The sequence below is a fragment of the Helianthus annuus genome, chromosome 2, assembly GCF_002127325.2.
Source record: "Helianthus annuus cultivar XRQ/B chromosome 2, HanXRQr2.0-SUNRISE, whole genome shotgun sequence".
In the NCBI taxonomy this organism is placed as follows: Eukaryota; Viridiplantae; Streptophyta; class Magnoliopsida; order Asterales; family Asteraceae; genus Helianthus; species Helianthus annuus.
The window spans coordinates 3,862,310-3,881,239 of NC_035434.2; the positions used below are offsets into that span (position 1 = coordinate 3,862,310).

At 37.7% G+C, this 18,930-nt stretch overlaps 1 protein-coding gene across 1 annotated transcript; it reads right to left on the reverse strand.

Annotated features, from left to right (window-relative positions):
• Positions 1–6,127: 6,127 nt before the first annotated feature.
• LOC110872763 (protein HOTHEAD) lies at positions 6,128–11,871 on the reverse strand. Its single transcript, XM_022121639.2, has 6 exons — positions 11,544–11,871; positions 10,427–10,811; positions 8,485–8,795; positions 7,897–8,282; positions 7,043–7,611; positions 6,128–6,585 (listed from the first exon to the last, which is right to left on the reverse strand). The coding sequence occupies exons 1-6, from the start codon at positions 11,626–11,628 to the stop codon at positions 6,519–6,521; spliced, it is 1,803 nt and encodes a 600-aa protein (XP_021977331.1). The 5' UTR covers positions 11,629–11,871; the 3' UTR covers positions 6,128–6,518.
• Positions 11,872–18,930: the final 7,059 nt, after the last annotated feature.

The window sequence follows — 18,930 nt, forward strand, 5'->3', positions numbered from 1 at the left end:
CAACACCATAATATCTTCCTTCACAGCTTGTTGTAACAAACTTAACATCATTTTCTCATTTTTGTATTTTTTTCTTGTCATCGGCACTCATATCTTTGATCGCAACTTCCTCTTCATCATCGTTTAACGGTCTCACATACTTTGTTTCAACACACTCCCATGCATCTAGGTAGTTAGCTTGTACCCAGTTCTCGAAACGACCTTCCCATCCCTTATATTCTTCAATATTCAATAGTTTGGGCGGTTTTTGCATTGTTCCCGTTTCGTTCTCAAGCATTGTGTTCTGTGCAATAGTGATCGGGGTAACCGGAGTAGCAAATGCGTTGTAAAATTCCTCGTCCATTTTCAGATTTTAAAAATTTCACAACAGTCCTTAAAAGCGAAATCAGAGATCTTGAATGTCCTTAAGAGCGAAATCCCAGAAATCTTATGAGCGAAATCATATGAGGTACACAAGAGCGAAACCCCTGGTATTGTTCACTGGAGCGAAATCAGTATGTTCAAATAAGCGAAATCTATGATATTGTGACACAAGAGCGAAATCTCCACTGATCACATAAGCGAAACCTCAATCAAACTACCCTAGGAGCGAAATCAACTTGACATATGAGCGAAATCACTGAATAATGACTCCTAAGAGCGAAATTAAGATGACATATAAGAGAAATCATAAAGTGTCCGTATAAGCAAAATCAAGTCCGAAGGTGATTTGGTCCATTTTTAGTTCGAATTTAGATCTCAAACTTTCCAGGGTTTGTTAATGTCCAATTACGCACAATCTGTGAAATTTTGAGTTGATTTTAACCGGTAAAATTTTCTGAACTGAAGAAAGAAGGTGTAGAAGTAAGAAATATCGATGAATTCCAGCTAATCTCTGCAGAACTCCTCCTCCTGAAGCTCTGATACCACTTGTAGGATCGTGTTTCGACCCGAACGAGTCATTCAGAGGAGTTTTGATCACATACAGGTGTGGAAAACAAGTATCTGACTTAGAAACAGCTAGCAAATCACTTTTAACACCTTTTTGTATTGATATCTGACAGATTACATCCAAACCTCACACCGGCAGCACCTCGGTATGGAATCACGCAACTGTTCTACTGATTTCGCTTATGTGCACATATATATAGGGTTGGTGATTTCGCTCTTGTGTACATGACACATGAGCTATATCCCTACAATACCAAATAAGCGAAACCCCTATCTAATTATATACATTCTTCAGTTTTCTCATAAAACGTGCCCTAATCTATACATCTAAGACTAAGACTCGATACAAGACGAAGTCGACAGATGCATGCACCAACAAAAGGAATGAAAAATACCAATAAACAGATTATGAAAAGTTAAAGACAGAAGCACTCGCTTCATGTACTCCCTAACTTCTGAGCAGTTTTCGAGGACAAACCATTCCATCTTGCTTTTTTCGATGAATGATAGATATTTGTTCTTTGTTGCGCCAACAGGACGACATTTGGACTCAAACACCCATAACTTTCTTTTTTCAACAACGACATCATCGTTTCTATCTGGGCGACTGAACTTAGTCTGAACATCTTTGAGGTACATTGAAGAAAATGTTAGAGCTTCTTCAAACACATAACCTTCAGCTATACACCCTTCAGGCCTTGCCGAGTTTTTGACATAGTTCTTTAGTTTTTTCATGAAACTTTCAAATGGATACATCCATCTAAAAGCTACAGGACCTCCCGCAATCGCTTCATCAGCTAAATGCACAAGTAAATGAACCATAATGTCAAAAAATGCAGGTGGATAGATCATCTCTAACTTGCATAAGATGGTAACAATGTCATCCTTTGCTTTCTTCATATCATCCATCGATAGTGTTCTAGAGCAAAGGTGCTTAAAGAACATACAAAGGTCTACTATTGGTGTAGATGTATCTTTAGTCAAAAGCCCTCTAACTCCAATCGGTATCAAACGTTGCATGAGGATATGACAGTCATGAGATTTCAACCCGGTAATGTTAGCATTGTTATCTGTCACCCTCTTACTTATATTAGATCCAAACCCATCTGGTAATTTAACATTTTTATAAACTGACAAAAAAGTTTTCAATCATCGGACTTGAATGAGTACTTTGGGTGGGGACTTAAGAACTTGCTACCCGATTGTTTCAGCCATTGTGTCGGCCGAATGTTTAGTTTTTCCAAGTCGGACCGCGCATTTGGCGTGTCTTTGCTCTTATCGTTCATTAGAAGAGTACCGAGCAAGCTATCGCACACATTTTTCTCTATATGCATTACATCTAAGTTATGTTTCAGCTGCAGAGAAGACCAATACTCAAGGTCAAAAAAATATGCTTCTTTTGGACCAGTTCAACTCGAAATCTGGCCGGGTTATCCTCCCACCTCCAAAATCTGGATGCTTGCCTGGTAGACGATTAATTAAACGACCGAGTTGACCTTCTATGTCAGCTGGGCTAAACTGTCTCGGAGGGTCTCGTGTCTCGGGTCTCCAGTTAAAGTCGAGACTTGTTCTCCAAGGATGGTTGGCATCTAAGAACCGGCGATGACCAACATAAGTTGGGCATGCCATGTTGGGCATGCCATGTAGCCTTGTCCGCTCCAACCTGATAGACTACTACGGGCTGGAAAGTCATTTATGGTCCATAACAACGCCGCCTTCATTGTGAAGTATGTATTTGTTGTTGCGTCTTTAGTACATACACCTGTCTGCCACAATTGCTTAAGCTCATCCACTAACGGTCTAAGGAAAACGTCCATGTCTTTCCCAGGTGATTTAGGTCCAGGAATCAACAAGGTCAACATGAATGTGGACTCTCGCATGCATAGCCAGGGAGGCATATTATATGTGGTGAGCATAACCGGCCACGTGCTATGAGTCAAGGATCCAATACCGTTGTTAAAGGGATTAAAACCGTCAGCTGCAAGCCCTAAGCGAACATTTCGTGGCTCCGTCGCGAAGTTTGGGTACTTTTTATCAAAGTCTTGCAATGCAGATCCATCAACTGGATGACCCATAGTCCCATCTTCCGATCGTCTGGTACTATGCCATATCATATCTTTCGCTGTGTGCCTTGAACAATACAAACGTCGTAGTCTAGGCGTCAAAGGAAAGTATCGTAACACCTTACGAGCCACCTTCATGTCTTTTGTGTCTTTATCGACCCATCGACTCTCATTATAAACGGGACAATTTTGCAAGGACTCGTTTTCTTTCCAAAAGAGAGCACAATCATTTGTGCACACATCTATCATCTCATATGCCAAACCAATCTTCTTAAATGTCTTCTTAGCTACATAATACGAAGGGGGGATCTTGTTGCTTTCTGGCATTGACTCTCGCAACAACGAGAGGATTCGATCTACTGCTTCATTTTGCAAATGGTACGTATCCTTTATATTCAAAAGCTTTGCTAAAAAGTCGATAGAAGAATACTTGGTACAACCAGGATATAATTCTGTTTCAACTTCCTTTACCAGGTCTTCAAAATCATCAACAACACCGCTACTATCTCCATTCGTGTTCTCTTGGTTAAGGTATGTATCTTCTTCCATACGCTCCCCCTAATGTCTTCAATAACGTTTACCATACCGTCTTGTGGCGCAACATCGTTTACTGCTGCAATTGGAGCCGTGTCCCCGTGATAGGTCCACTTCGTGTATTCCTTCCAAAAACTGTTAATACGCAAATGGTATTTCATTTCTGCCATATTTTTTAAGCCGGAATTTTTACATTGGGTACACGGACATCTAACTTCATCGTGGTTTTTTTATCACTCTTTCACACATCTCGATAAATGACTTGAGTCCTTGCTTGTAGTGAGGTGAATGACGTGGGGAATCAATCCAACTTTTATCGATAGGCAATATGCAACTGGAAGAAAATCTAATTTAGGATTAACAAGACAAGGGTAGGCTGCTAAACCCACTTTTTGAACACTTTATCTCATATGTGAATGTGTATTACATGATTGTTTGTTTAAGAAAAATTCGGCAGCATTTCCTCTTAGCTCTCAAGTATATATGTAATGGTATATATATACCCGAGAAGCAAAGAGAAAATGATAACCGAATCCTTCTTAAATAAACAATCATGTAATACACATTCACATCCTAAATGAGATAAAGTATTCAAAAAGCAGTCCCAAGATAAACGGGGACAACCCGAAATTAATTTCTAAATCAATTTCGGGCGAGTATTTCTAAGCTCATTATGTTTAAAATGATTAATTCAAACACGGGCACAGTTTTTTAAGCTTGTTATGTTCTTAATGATTGTTTTAAATTTTGGGCGGAACGTTATGTTTTAAAACATGATTTCAGTTTCGATTGGGTATTTTCTTAACTCGTTATGTTTGAAATGATGAATTCAATATCAGGCACGATTTTTAAATATGTAATGTTCTTCATGATGGTTTAAATTTTGGCAGGTATTTTCTTAGCTCCTTTTGTTTTAAATGGTGATTTCAATTTTGGCGGGTATTTTCTATGTTCGTTATGTTTTAAATGATAATTTTAATTCAAGAATGGTATTTCCTAACTAATATATATCTTTCAAAGGTAAATATAAATGTTTTCAAACCTAAACACAAACATACGAATTATCAAACTTAAACTTTTTTTTCAAACCTACACATAAACACCATTCAAATTATCATCTCAAATATATTTTTTTCTCAAACCTAAACATAAACATAGAAATTATCAACTTGAACATATATTTTTTTTCAAACATGACAATAAACATAGAAATCATCAACTTAAACATACATACTTACAAACATACATTCATAGACTTACATACACATATACATGCTTACATACACAAATACATAGATTTTCATATACACATTTTCCCCAAATACACCTACATTATACATTTGACATACTAACATACACCTACATACACAAATACATAGATTTTCATATACACATTTTCCCCAAATACACCTACATTATACATTTGACATACTAACATACACCTACATACACAAATACATAGATTTCCTTATAAACATTTTCACCAAATACACCTACATTATACATTTGACATACAAACATACATCCTTACATACACATTTACATACCTAAACCAAAAATTATACAATCTCTAAACTTTGAAAAAAAAAATATACATATAAAACTAACCGTATTTTCAAGTTTCAAAGACAAGTAGACCATGGAGACGAGTTGGTGACCGGATTCGTGATGGTGGTGATCGGAGAAGTGATGGTGATAATCCGATTTCTCTTCCATAAACACAAAAATACACAAAATTTAAACCCTATAACATGTATATAACAAAATAAAGAAGTAATTTAACAAAAACAAAGTTTAACTAACCAATTTGGGGGAAAAATCGCGTCAGCCGGCAAGTGAAGTTTTTTTTGGGGGAAAAGTGAATGAGGAGGGAGAAATTCGCGCTGATGTGGACTGATATGTGGATAGATCATAAGCGGCGACAGTGTGTCGCCGGTATTGCTTGTGACGCTGCTAACGTGTGAAAAAGAGATAAGGTTTGTGTGGCTAGGGTTTAAAGTTCTGACATAAACTTTTAGCGGAGACAACGTGTCGCCGCTATTGCCCATGAACAGTCGCCGCTAATACCTCTTAAATCTCCAACCGTTAGATCAGGATTTTGATCAACGGCTGGGGTTTGGTCTCAGGGTCTGTGACGCGGATCGACCAATAGCGGCGACATTATGCCTGTCACCGCTAATGGTGTCGCCGCTAATGGCCTCCCATTCTTGTAGTGTATGTGGCTATGCGGGATGGAGGCCGCAACACTTGACGCGCGACTGCAAATTAGGGATGATGGTGTGGCGGCAATGATAGAGGTCTGAAGAGTGTAATCTTAATATTTTATATGTTCAAGGGGTAATACGGACGAACTATCTTGTTCCCAAATATGTATTTTGTGTGTACGAGCATTTGTGAGTTCTTTGTGAACGTGATCAATTTGATTGGCTCCAACATGGAGGTATGGTTTGCCTAGCTAATTAACATGCATACTTTGGTTTTTACACTTAACTTTTATATACTATGACCATGATCAATCTAAAAAATTGTTTGTTTTAATTTTTAGAACTTTTTTCTTAAAAAAGTCTGCATAGTTCATATTAATTGTCTAATTATGCATGTATAAAAACTATAATAGCATTCATCCACACAAAACAAATAAAGATTTTCAAATTACATGAAACCCTACAAACTTACATAGTCCAAACATATATCAGAACCACTTAAAAATACAAGAGGAATCATGAGTCTTTAAGAGTTCTCCATTGCTTGGTTTGACCTCTACACATACATATTTGTTGGTTAAGAATGCTAGAAGCGAGCAGTGTATTCCAACTCATCATCTTAAATATACGATATTCAAGAAGTGGATTCAAACACCATCAGACTAAATGCTTCAGCTCTGCTGCTTCCAAAGAATAAAAATCTACCTCAACTCTTTTACACATAAAAAAAAAAAAAAAGAACGCAAAATCATCATCACCACCGTCGTCACTAACCACATGCTCTACTCTATCTCTGCAGTCCTTTCGCTTTTGTTTTGGCAACCCTTTCTCTTAAAATCTTCACTCCCATGTACCTTCATTGCAACGCAATAACGCATTATACATATGTGCAACAAATTTATGTGGAGATGAATGGGTGGGTAAATGGGACGAGCCGTCCGTAAGCTACTCAATATCAGCTCACTAAAAGCTCGAATTGAGATGGATTACACTAGCTAGAGTATAAAAATAAGCGTTGGTGCCAAGCCTAAAAATATGCTTAGTTAATGAACAATCCGTGACCTAAAAATAAGCTCAGTTAATAAATAGTCTCAGACCTAAAAAGATAAACACGCTTAATATATTAGTCCGAGCCCAAGATTTATATAGAGAGTTTAGTTAAGCTTACGAGCTAGCCTAAACAAGCCTGTTATTTATACAAGTATATTATAAATAATATTAAGTAATAAAAAGTATTTATACCTATAATTTTACACTCCTAAGTTGAACTGGTGCAATATTCATAATTAGTTGTACATAAATATTAAATACCTTCCCATCATCATAACCGTGGCTTGAGGATTGGTGCCCGGTGACTGGTCCAAAGTAGAGGTGTCAACAACTCTAAGCCTATGAACACCCATAACCTCATAATCTTTGTTCACCACCTGATCCACATGGCACCCACCATGATAATGCCAAATGGTGATCACCGTGTCTCTACAAAACTGCTCTAGTGACTCTGTATCGTTTGTGTGTCTCGGTATCAAGTTCACATTGGCAGTCACGCTCATGTTCAGCAACTTGTCAACAGTTTTGCTGTCACACTGAGTGAAATTCAAAAAAGGTTCAGACCTCACTAGTTTCTCCATTATTCGAATCCCATTAACACACGCTTTTACATCTTCTTTGTGGCTAAAATAGTTAAATGTGACGAATGGGTTGTCGTCAGCATTGGTGTTGATCAGTTTGAGCTCGCCCTTTGACTTGGGGAAAGCAATTTTTGACAAGATAAAACCTCCATGAAATGCTTCATATGGAATGTCCTTCTTGTTTCGTTTGTATGATTCGATCGCTTCACGTGTTCTTTGTTTTGGAGGAATAGTAGAGAGTTGTCCAATCTAACACAAGTAACACATATTTAAACCATCACTACTAGAGCATATATTATGAAGAATCGTAGATATATTCACCGCGACCAAAAGATTGGATTGCGACGGTTTTCTATCTGAAATTTAAACCGAATTAATTTTGTAAAATTAAAATCACTTAAATGTTAAAATACCTGTTTAATTAATAATGTAAAAATATAATCACACAATAATGTGTTTGTGAAATTTTGATACATTATTAATAACATACTTTAGAAACAAATAAGTATAGTTATCTATTATTATGACACTAACCTCAGCCGAAGCGATACCATGATGGCAAGTAATACTGTCTTTGGATTGACCATAACCGCTACTAGCTTCAATGTACACGCCCTTGTTTGTAATCCCGACCGTTTCAATAAGTGATTGTTTCACTGGTTTATTGAAAGGAACATAAATTGCATTCATAGGATTATCCGACATATCTTTTCCCACAAATCTGTTGTCGTGAACCACAGAAATGTTAAGTTTCTCAAGATCGGCTTTTGGTCCGATCCCACTAAGCAATAGTAGTTGCGGACTACCTATGGCTCCACACGTCAGAATCACCTCGCTACCTCGCCTCCTAGATATAAACGCCTCGTGTTCAACCCCGTTTTCGTCTTTAAAAACCACTCCAACCGCCCTCGGTTTTTTCCCTTCATTTAACAAATAGAAATGATGTCGTTATTTATATGGTACAAGTTAAAAAAAGTGAGACAAAAGGTTATATAACCGTTTTATGCATCACATTTATAGCAAAATATACCATATTTTATACGCTTCTCACGGTATGTTATAATTGATTTTGGAATAACTAAATGTGCCCCTACCACTAAAACTTATATAAGTTTGGCATACCGGTTGTGTCAAACATGATCCTCTGAGCTCTTGCGTGAATCAAAACATCTATGTTTTGAGGGTTTGCGGAGGATAATAACTCAGCTGCAGTGTGTCGACGACCATACTGGTCAAAAATGGTTCCACCAACCTTCGTTCCATACAAATGGTCATATGTGAACCCGTTATCAGGTGAAACCCCGACATCCAGTAGACCGTCATGAACCGCTTTTTGCCATGGTTCGAACAAGGGTACTTTAACAATCTGCTTCTCGATCCATGGGTATGATTCATTGACCAATTTTGCATCCCATCCCACTCTCTTAACATAACTGCCAAAACCAAACGATTACAAACTTAAAATATGAAATTATCTACTGAATGAAACCAAATTTTGTATTTACGGTTAATATTAGAGCTAGTAAAGTTTCATTTAATTCACAGATTAAATAAAGAGAGAGAGGGAAACTGAGAAAATGTACACACATTTTTGTATATTTTCAACGACATTGAATTGTATGGATACAAATGGGGCCAAAATAAATGTATAATCCTTGTCTCACATGTCACTTTTAATGTGACATTTATCTTTTGTTACCTACCCAACAACCCCTCCTTACAATTAATAGGTTTTCGAGGGGGGTATGGAGGTGTGTGCTTTGTTGGTGTTAAGTGTTTGGTTCTTGCCAATGATGGCCAGCTCCTCTGGCTTGGTAGGAGGGTAATCCACATGGTGGGTCCTTCCTAGGAGGTGCCCAGTTCGATTTTTGGGAGATTCGAACTTGGGTTTAGGAGTTTACTAACAAAGGTGTCTAACCAGTTGTTCTTTTGTTCAAAAAAAAAAGTGTTTGGTTCTTGACCACATCAAGCATTTATGATTAGAACACAAATGTAATGTCTAGACTCTAATTTATCATAAAAACACGTTAGAGAGAGGCAATTAGGACTATTGTTTTACCTGTCCAGCATGGTATTGACTTTAATGAAAAGAAAGCATATAATGTTAGGTATGTAACTTTATCATTTGACTAACTTTAGATTTAAGAATTTATTCTATCCACCAGTGTATTAATCCGTATGACAAGGCGCTATATGGTCAACACGTAGAAAAACTGACCTTTGGCGTGTCATAACATGCATCTCGTATTATGTCAAGACGTATTAATACGCTTGTTTAAACTAAACTAATACAGTTTTTATGAAAGTAGATACCTAAATCAAGAACATTGTGTTGGAAATGATAAATTAACATATGATAACCATCCTTCTCATATTTTATGTAAACTAATATGATTCTTTTAAAGTCAACATTTTTACTTCTAAATACCATCAAATTAACCTATACTTACACGGATTTAAACTCACATCACATTTGTGAGGAGCAATGACAATGCTATTATCATTATCGACCACAAACATTTTTATGTAAATTAATGGTGCAAATCTAATTTGGACTTGCACGGCTCAAAACCTTTTCCCTACTTTTCACACTAAAATAAAGTATGTGGGCCATAATTATTGATTGATGTTTCTTTCGGATTATGAAATGACTTAGGCCTAAATCTCATGTTCCTTCAATATAGTCAAGCATTTAAAGACATTAAAGAATGTTAATGATAGAGAACCTTATGACTTCAATTTCAATAGTTTTTTCTTCTTCTTTTTTGAAAAGTAACAAAAAAAAGCTATTGAAATCGATTTGTGCATAATGTTGTTGAGGTGAGTGTGACGGTTATGAAGGTCTTAGTTAATTAATTGAAAACTTTACTAGGTCACTTTATACGATGTTTGAAAGACTAAAACTTTGAATCACTGATAATGTTTTCAAAACACTGGTTAATTTAATTGATGACGAGGTCAATAAACACTCACAAAACCGTTTGTTATTGTATTTATACTACTTTAGAAAACAGGGTTTTTGCGACGGCATTTTCAAAGACAATGAAAGATAAGAGAATTGTACCTTGCGCTTGCTCGGGAGTAAAACCCTGCATTGATGGCAGTACCACCACCCAAAACTCTAGCTCTTGCATTGTAGACTCCATCATTAGACACAAAATATTGTGAAGGAGAAGTATCAGAAAGGTCCGCAAGGGTAAGATGGAAATTTGACAAAAAGGACACATTTCTGTTTGTAAAAGGGACACCACCCCTTTCAAGTAACAACACCTTATATTTTTGGGACAATGTGGCTGCCAATGGACACCCTGCTGTACCACCCCCTACAACAATGTAGTCATACCCCTTTCCTCCACCTTTGGATAACGATGATGATGGTGGTGATGATGATGAGAATGAGCTTGACTCTCGGATGAAAGGGTATCGAGTTTGCCATTCTTTGTAATCACCTGCATTGTACAAATCAAGTTATTGAATTGCCCGTTGACAAATAGTTAACTGCATTGTACAAACTGCAATATTATGGCACAAATAGTTAACTATTTTAGGGTTTAGTTCAAACTGCATTGTACAAATCAAGTTATTAATTAATTTTCCCAAAGGTGCCTATTTTGTGCCATAATATTGCAGTTTGAACTAAACCCTAAAATAGTTAACTGAAAAAAGGTGCCCATTTTATGCCATAATATTGCGTTTTGAACTAAACCCTAAAATAATTAATTGAAAAAGAAACAAAAACCCATGGATCTTTTTTTCTTTCTTTCTAACTTTTCGGCTGAAAAGCTTAAAATTTGTTTATTTAAGTAAACAAAACTTTATTTTAAGTATACCTTTTACAAAGTTGTCACCTTGTATCAATAAAAATGCAAGAACATTAACCAACAAACCTTTTTTTTAATAAAAATGCAACCTTGTGTGTCAAAATCTGGAAGTTATCTACCACAACCCCAGAAATGTTCATTCATAAAAATGCAAGAATAATAACCAAGAAACCTTTTTTTTTCTAATAAATAAGCAACCTTTTGTGTCAAAATTTTGAAGTTACAAACCGAGAAATAAGTGAACTAAACCAACCCCACAAATAAAATGAGCTAAATCAAAACAAGAACCTACAATATAATTGTATATAGATACATATATAACATTATGTTTGTATGTAAAGAGAGAGAGAAAACAAGAACCTTGAGAGGGGGTGATGAGGGTGGCAAGAGAAGAAGAAAAGAGAAAAATGAAGAGAGAGAGCTTCTTGTTGTCGTTGATTTTCATTGGAGACAGTGAAGGAGCTTCAAATTATCTGAATTTGAGTTGTGTGGCCAACTGTGGTTGGTCTTGTTGTGTGTGCAAAACACCCTGCTTCTTGCAATTAAATCATCACATCCCCTTATATATTACTCAACTCTATGGACTGATGATCACATACACACATAGCCAACTGTAAATTTAATATTAATAATATTTGATATAATAAAAAAGGTCGAGAAGCTACTAATGCAAAAATGATTCTGTAGAGTTATAAAAAGGGAGGAATAATGGCGTCAATAATGTGAGGTAGATAAAGCAAGAGAGCAATAAATGAGACCGGGAACAACAATTAATGACCGCTCATATTTCTTCTACACATATGATCATTAATCAATGTTTACAGATGGGTTTGGTGTGGATGAAATCATGGCCATTAGATTGTATGTAAGCTTCATAGACCATGGTTTTGAATAAACGAAATAAAAAGACGAGTTAATAACAACTTGAGTTTCCATAGTTGACACATTTTCGCATAATGAGCCTCTGTCAAATTGCATTCTAAATCCCTATTGATGTAGCGCGTGATACGATAAACGAAGATCAACACGTTGATTCTACGAATACCCGTGTGTCTCTTCCCCAACCCCCAAATTGCAACCCAAAGGCCACGGAATTTGAAGTGAAAAATAACTTTTCTCAAAATTCAAGTCTGATTGTTTCATTCGCTAAAGGGACATATAAATAATGACAGAAATTCGAAACGGGCCTAAAAAAGACAACGGGCCAAACACAAGCCCAAAAACAAAATGCCCAAAATACTTGAAAAAACATAAAAATGGAAAAAACTAATAGAAATAAGCGTTTTTTCGGCCCGGACGATGACCCAAACCGCCGTAGGCCGTTTGCAGCAAGATAGAGCTCGTTCTCCCGTTCGTTTTGACTGGTCACACGCCCCAAACGGACCTCCGTAGCCCAAGTTAGGGCCATTTTAGTGAAGGCCCTTTTCTTACGCGGTCTTGGGCCTCCAAGTACAAAATAGCCCGTTCCTCCACACTTGGACCCACATCACCTATGGTTCTCACTTCCTTGCAGTCTGAGTCCTTCTGTCAGATTGTAGTTAAATATCGTCGAAAATCTTTTGAAAAGACCAATTTGCCCATGTTATTATGTTCTAGCAATACGAGTCCTTGCAGATTCAATCTAAATTCCCTCTAAATCCATTCAATCAAATTTCTCACCATATCTAATCCAGACACACAACACATTCAAATGCATCAATCTGATTCAAATTCAAGACACAACTATAGGTCCCTAGAGGAGGATCTAGAACACGTTCTCCTTGTTACCGAACACACCCGCAAGTGCAGAATCCAAGTGGGTATGCAACCAAGACAAAGAACACACAAATACACAATAGATTTCAAAGTTAAAAGCTTATGTATTAACTTTCAGCTGAGTTTGGTTACAAAGATTAGTACAAGAAAATGCTCTCTCAAACTCACTGGTGTGCTCTCTGTATTCTGCTATGTCATGTGTCTGTATTTATAGGCCCAACACCCAGTAACCCTGCGAAGATTGGTTACTGGGCCACGAACATTCATCAGGTCCACAAAGAATGGAGTCTTCGTGGACCATTGCGACGAACAATTAATCACCACGAACCTCGACTCTTCGTTGGTATATAGGGACTCTTCGTGGCAAGTAATGTTCGTTGATGAACAATAACAAAACAAGCATTCTTCGTTGAGACCAATGTTCGTTGACTTTCATGCATGAATGTGGAACGCATTCTTCATTGAGTTGCTTTGAAGTTCAATATGTATGAAGTTCAATTTATATGCATTCTAAGTGACATCATCAGGATGATGTCATGATGGTGTCATCTAGCATGAACTTGGTTCTTGTATCGTGAATTGTCGGGTCGTGCGACGGAGGAACGTCATGATATCGGTCTTGAGCCGAACCGAACCGAGTCAAACCAAACCGAGTCGAACCGAACCCAGCCGCATCCACAAAGTGCATCAACAAACTTCCCCTTGGATGCTGCTCGTGATGGTTCGATCTTCATAATGTCGGATCTTTAAAGGTCTTCACGTGTCACAAACAGGGAGTGTATCAACAAACTCCCCCTTGAACGTTGCTCGTGAGACTTTGATCTTCAAATCTTCAGATCCTTGTGGTGTTGATGAGTGGTCAGCAGCAACTCGATCATCTTGATCCTCTGATTGCATCAATGTCGTGTCTTCATTCCACAGCTTGTCATCTAACACGTTCTATTTGCCTTTAGCTAGATTGAATGTCACATCTGCACAAACAACACAGCTAAACGCGTAATGAGAACAACCGCTTAGAATATAGTCAAACGACACACATGTGACCAACTCTCAATCAACTACCAACCGACAACAGTTTGAAAGTTGTAAAATTTGAACAATTTTAGATTTAAACTTTCAAAACTCGTTAACTTCGACCGTTTATGAATATGCGGTTGTTTTCGGTTTCTATCGGGTTTCAGGAGGAAAAGACTCAAGATCCAACATCGTACAATCAAAATAAGATAGAAATAAAATCTTTTTGGCTTTTATAAAGTTTATATTAAAATACACCTAAAATCTTTTTGGTATTTTTGAATATTTCAAATGTAAATACGGAAAGCAGTAAATAAATATATACAAAGATGTAGAAACTGAAAGCAGTAAATAAATATATACAGAGATGCAAAAACGAAAAGCAGTAAATAAAAATTTGAAAACATTTTTTTTGCGAGTTTCGAGGGTAAAAGATTCATATCAGTGTACGGTCACGTCAAAACGCTCTTGTTGTTCAATTAGTTAATATTAAGATAAGCAACCTATAACGATTATCTGTATTCTTGTCCACATAAGCTCAACTTATCAGATGTACTCACGATTAGGGGATATGTTAATGTATGATTTATACTTATCGACCGGTGTTTATCCACACACGACACATTCCTGTATCAAGGTATGCACGAGAGTTCATCTTACTGGTGAGTATACCATTTATCATCTGTTTTCAATGTATATGATGTGAGGTACTCGCTTATTTTGGATGAATACAAGCCCTATGTGATAAAATCACTTATTGATGAGTAACTTGATATTCGATGCATGCAGGGCACAAGAGAAGGTCTATGAACAAGTTAGTACCATCGTACCGACAAAGAGACGAACTTGACTCCCGCATAAAAGTTGTGATATATTATCACTTATTGATTGGGACATGTGATTGTTTATCACTTATTGAGGTCGTATGCATCATGTATTATATACATGTTTGAATGATATTTACACGTATGTATGGTATCATGGAAGCTTTAGACTTACGTCCCCGTTGTTTTCCGGTAAAAGAAACAACCATGATACCCAGATGATAAACAGCATAAAGACCACGTATCTCAGAACCTCGGTAATCTATCAAACGAAATTTCGGTACCAAGACCATATGCCAATGAGCGGTTCCCACATAGTCTTCAGTATATTTAGTTTATATCACCCTGCACACTTTAAAATGATTGTGAGCCTACTGATACATCTTATATAGAGTTGCTTAGTGTTTTTCATTTTTGGTTCAAAGAGGTTTCGACAGACTACTGATGTACTATCATTTTCTCTTTTACTCACCAGGAAACTCATTATTGTTTTTCTAATGTTTTTGTGTTTTTGAAATTTTTCGATGTTTTTGTATTTTTTTCGTTTTTGGATTTACTCCCCCTAAAATTCAAAAAGTACGAGAAATTAAGAACACACAAATAAATATTTACAAAAATGATTTTCTGATGTTGATTAACTCATGTTTTACCTCGATGCCGTTTACCAAATTATTTTTAATCAGAAATAATTTATCGAATTTTGGAAAAATCAGTTGGCATTTCGGTAATCGGTGTGGACCAAAACAACATAGACGAGTTTCATATTGAAACGATCACGTGTGAGGTGATATTCGAGATCAACGTGTCTGGTCAAGGAGTGTTGTACAAGACGTTAGTAAATCATAAAGTAGCTTAAATATCGACAAGGATAGGGGAGATTAGAAATTCAAAACCGTAATCATGCAATTGCTTCGTGCATTGGCAGGAAACTGAGTGCTCTGCCAAACTGGATATCCACTCGGTGTGGACTTCAAAGTCGATTTTGCAGCTACTTCAATTAACAGAGAAATCTCTTCACAGCAACTAGATCAGAAACCTACGGGTCCGGCTGGTAAGTGGCAAATTGGAGCATGTGGGAAAGCTTGTACACATCATCTTTGGACGGTCCATACATGATGTCTTCCACATGCTTTTGAACCAGCAAAGGTCTTCGTCTATCTCCTTTAGAAGTAGTGTGCGGTGTGACAACTCGAGTTTTCAAGGTCTTCCTCGACACGTTATTCGTTTCACAACTATGTCTGCATAACTTGTTTGCTTTGTAATTGTGCACATTTGTTATATGTTTGTGTTGGTGCACTTGTGTCTGTACTTTGTCTGTATTCAGTCACGATGTAAACGATGTCCTTAGTAGTCATGTAAGTTTGACCAAGTCAACCGTCCTCCTGGTTTGACTAGGCAAAACAGTTTGTATATGGTTGTCTATGTCGAAGGATAAGGCATCGAAGGATAGTGTAAATCCTTCGATGACCACGAAAGATATGCTTCGATGGAAACTAATAGACCTCGAAGGATACACCATCCTTCGAGGTGCTTGTGAATCCTTCGATGGCTTTGACATCGATAGATGATCCTTCGACCATCTATCGGATCCTTCGGTCAAGACAACCTATGCTGGGTATATATATACCCATGCAATGTGTGTTCATTAGACTAGAGACACTTAGAGAGACAGACACATCCGAGAGATATTGAGAGCTTTCTGTCCAGGAACACACACACACATTAGAGGGTTTGCAAAACTGATTTGTAAACATTGTGCTTGTAACCGGAACCTTTCATTCGCATTAATACAAGTGGTGTTAATCGGTGAATCTTTGTGTGTTTGTGTTTGTTTCATCCCGGTTTGCTCACTAGCTTGGATTCCGCACTCGCTAGTGTGTTAGTATAACAAGGTTAAGGTTGAACCTCATCCTCCGAGAGGGACCTACAAGTGGTATCAGAGCCGTGGCTCTTTACCTTGTTTAAAACCGGGTTTGTTCAAGTTCTTGGTGTGTTTGGACACTTGGTTTAGCTCCCGTTTTTAGTGATTTTCTTGGATTTCTTGGCTTAAAAACGTGTTCTAAACCAACCGGGTGTGTTAAAAAGCGGGTTGGGTAACTTAAAACTTGTTGTTAAGTATCTTGGTGATTTCCGGTCAAATTCCGGTCATAATTCCGGTGACCGGTTTCTGGATAAGGTTTTCCTTTTTGGGCATATCTTATTTGAAGATCTGAGTTGGTAGAGAAAGTACAGTCTGATCATACTCTTTTGCCGAAAGTTGACTCTACCAACCCATCGCCTTTTCACCAACCTATCATATCTGTGTCAGTGTGTCAGGAGTATTCGAAGGATATCATTCGACATCGAAAGATCATCTTTCGATCAAGGAAGCTTCGATAGATATACATCTTTCGACCTATCCTTCGAAGTCAGAGTCTTATCCTTCGATCCAGGAATCTATTCGAAGGATAGTTGTTCGAAAGATAAGGACCTATATTCGAAAGATAAGGATCTTTCATATTGTGAATCGTTCGAATTTGTGAATCTTTCGAAAACATTGTTCGAGATTCAACAGTGATCTTTCGAACTCTGTTGATCCTTCGAACAGGTGTAGATCCTTCGAACAAGGTGTTGATCTTTCAATTCTTGTCTGTTTTAACTTAACAAGTTTGTGTTAGCCTGTCTTTTGATCAGGAATCCTTCGGCTGCTGTTATCTTTCGAAGATAGTTATATAAGAATTCATTTTTCTGTTCAAACATGAATCCGAGTTGGTGGGGAACTCCGGCTCCAGACAGTGGAAAATATACAAGTTCAGGTTCCACTCCCTCATGGTGGGGTACACCGGATCCAGATAGTGGAAAGTACACGTGTACAAGTCTGTCACCTTCATGGGCCGAGTCTCCGGTGTCTACATCTTCACAAGCAAATGCCATATCGTCAAGTCAATGGGCATTAGTATCGAATCAAACTCCGAGCATCCAAAGTATTCTATTGAGCGAAAGTGAAACCGGAAGTTTGAATCGACCTCCGAAGTTGATGCATTTAAATGAATATCCGGGCTGGGTTGATAGATTCCGTACATACGTTCTTGGTCAAAACACCGAACTGTGGATACGTTTCACCACAGATTTCGATCAAGCTATAGAAGTTGTTGCTTCAGATACTGCTACGTTTGCCGATCTTCCTGAAGATCAAAAGAAAACGTATGATCTGGAAAAGAAAGCATACGCCATTCTCACTCAGGCGTTGAGCAAGGATATCTACCACCAGTTTGTCAGTTTCAAGACAACTAAGAAGTTGTGGGACGGGTTGAAAACCAGAGGAGTAGGGAATGAAGCAACACGTCAATTGCGTCATGATCTGCTTAAGAAAGAATTCGACTGTTTCACATGCATGGATAAGGAGTCTTTAGGAGACATGACAAGCCGGTTATATCATTTGCTTACTGAGTTGAATAATTTTGGTGTAGCAACAACTCAAGCAGAAGTGGTGAAGAAGTTTGCTGATGCTTTGCCTCCCCAATGGAGTAGTTTCTTGGAAATCCTGAAGTATAACGGAGTGTTGAGAACTACAAATATCAACGACTTCGTGCAGCTTTTGGAAAACAAGGATCAGGAGGAAACATTAAAGGCGAAGAGAGTTCCATTGCCACAAAATCCAGAAATGTATTATGGAACTTCCAGTACTTCGTCTGCAAGAACTGGTCTACATGCTCCACTACAAACGGCGTTTGTCACAAGTACTGATATGTATGGCAATCCGGTGCAAGTTCCTGTTAAGCCACCTCCCACCACAGACATGTATGGAAATCCAATACAACCACCTCCTCCTCCTCCTGCTCAACAACAACGTGCATGTTATGGAGGAACATCATCTGCTGGTCAGCAATCAAAGCCAAGTACAGTACAGCTCGACACTTCAAGCTTCTCTAAAATCAGTGTAGAAGTAGCTAAGGAACACATGGAGCTGCTTAACACTGTAGTGAGCGCGTACTGTGGGTTAATAGAAGGTCAGATTGGCAACATTAATCTGACACAAGAAGATTATCGGCAGATTGATAAAGAAGAGATGGACTTGATGGATATCAAGTCGGCCTTTGCTAGTGCTGTGAGAAGGGCAAAGGATTGGATGGAAAGTACTGGCAGAACCAGCTTGGAGAGTAAGAGAGACACCA

Excerpts from the sequence above, each read along its gene's own strand:
- LOC110872763 (XM_022121639.2), bottom strand. The coding sequence starts at position 11,628 with ATGAAAATCAACGACAACAAGAAGCTCTCTCTCTTCATTTTTCTCTTT. Across the intron at positions 10,812-11,543 it reads CCTCATCACCCCCTCTCAAG|GTGATTACAAAGAATGGCAA; the intron begins GTTCTTGTTTTC and ends TGTACAATGCAG. Across the intron at positions 8,796-10,426 it reads TACTCCCGAGCAAGCGCAAG|TTATGTTAAGAGAGTGGGAT; the intron begins GTACAATTCTCT and ends TGGTTTTGGCAG.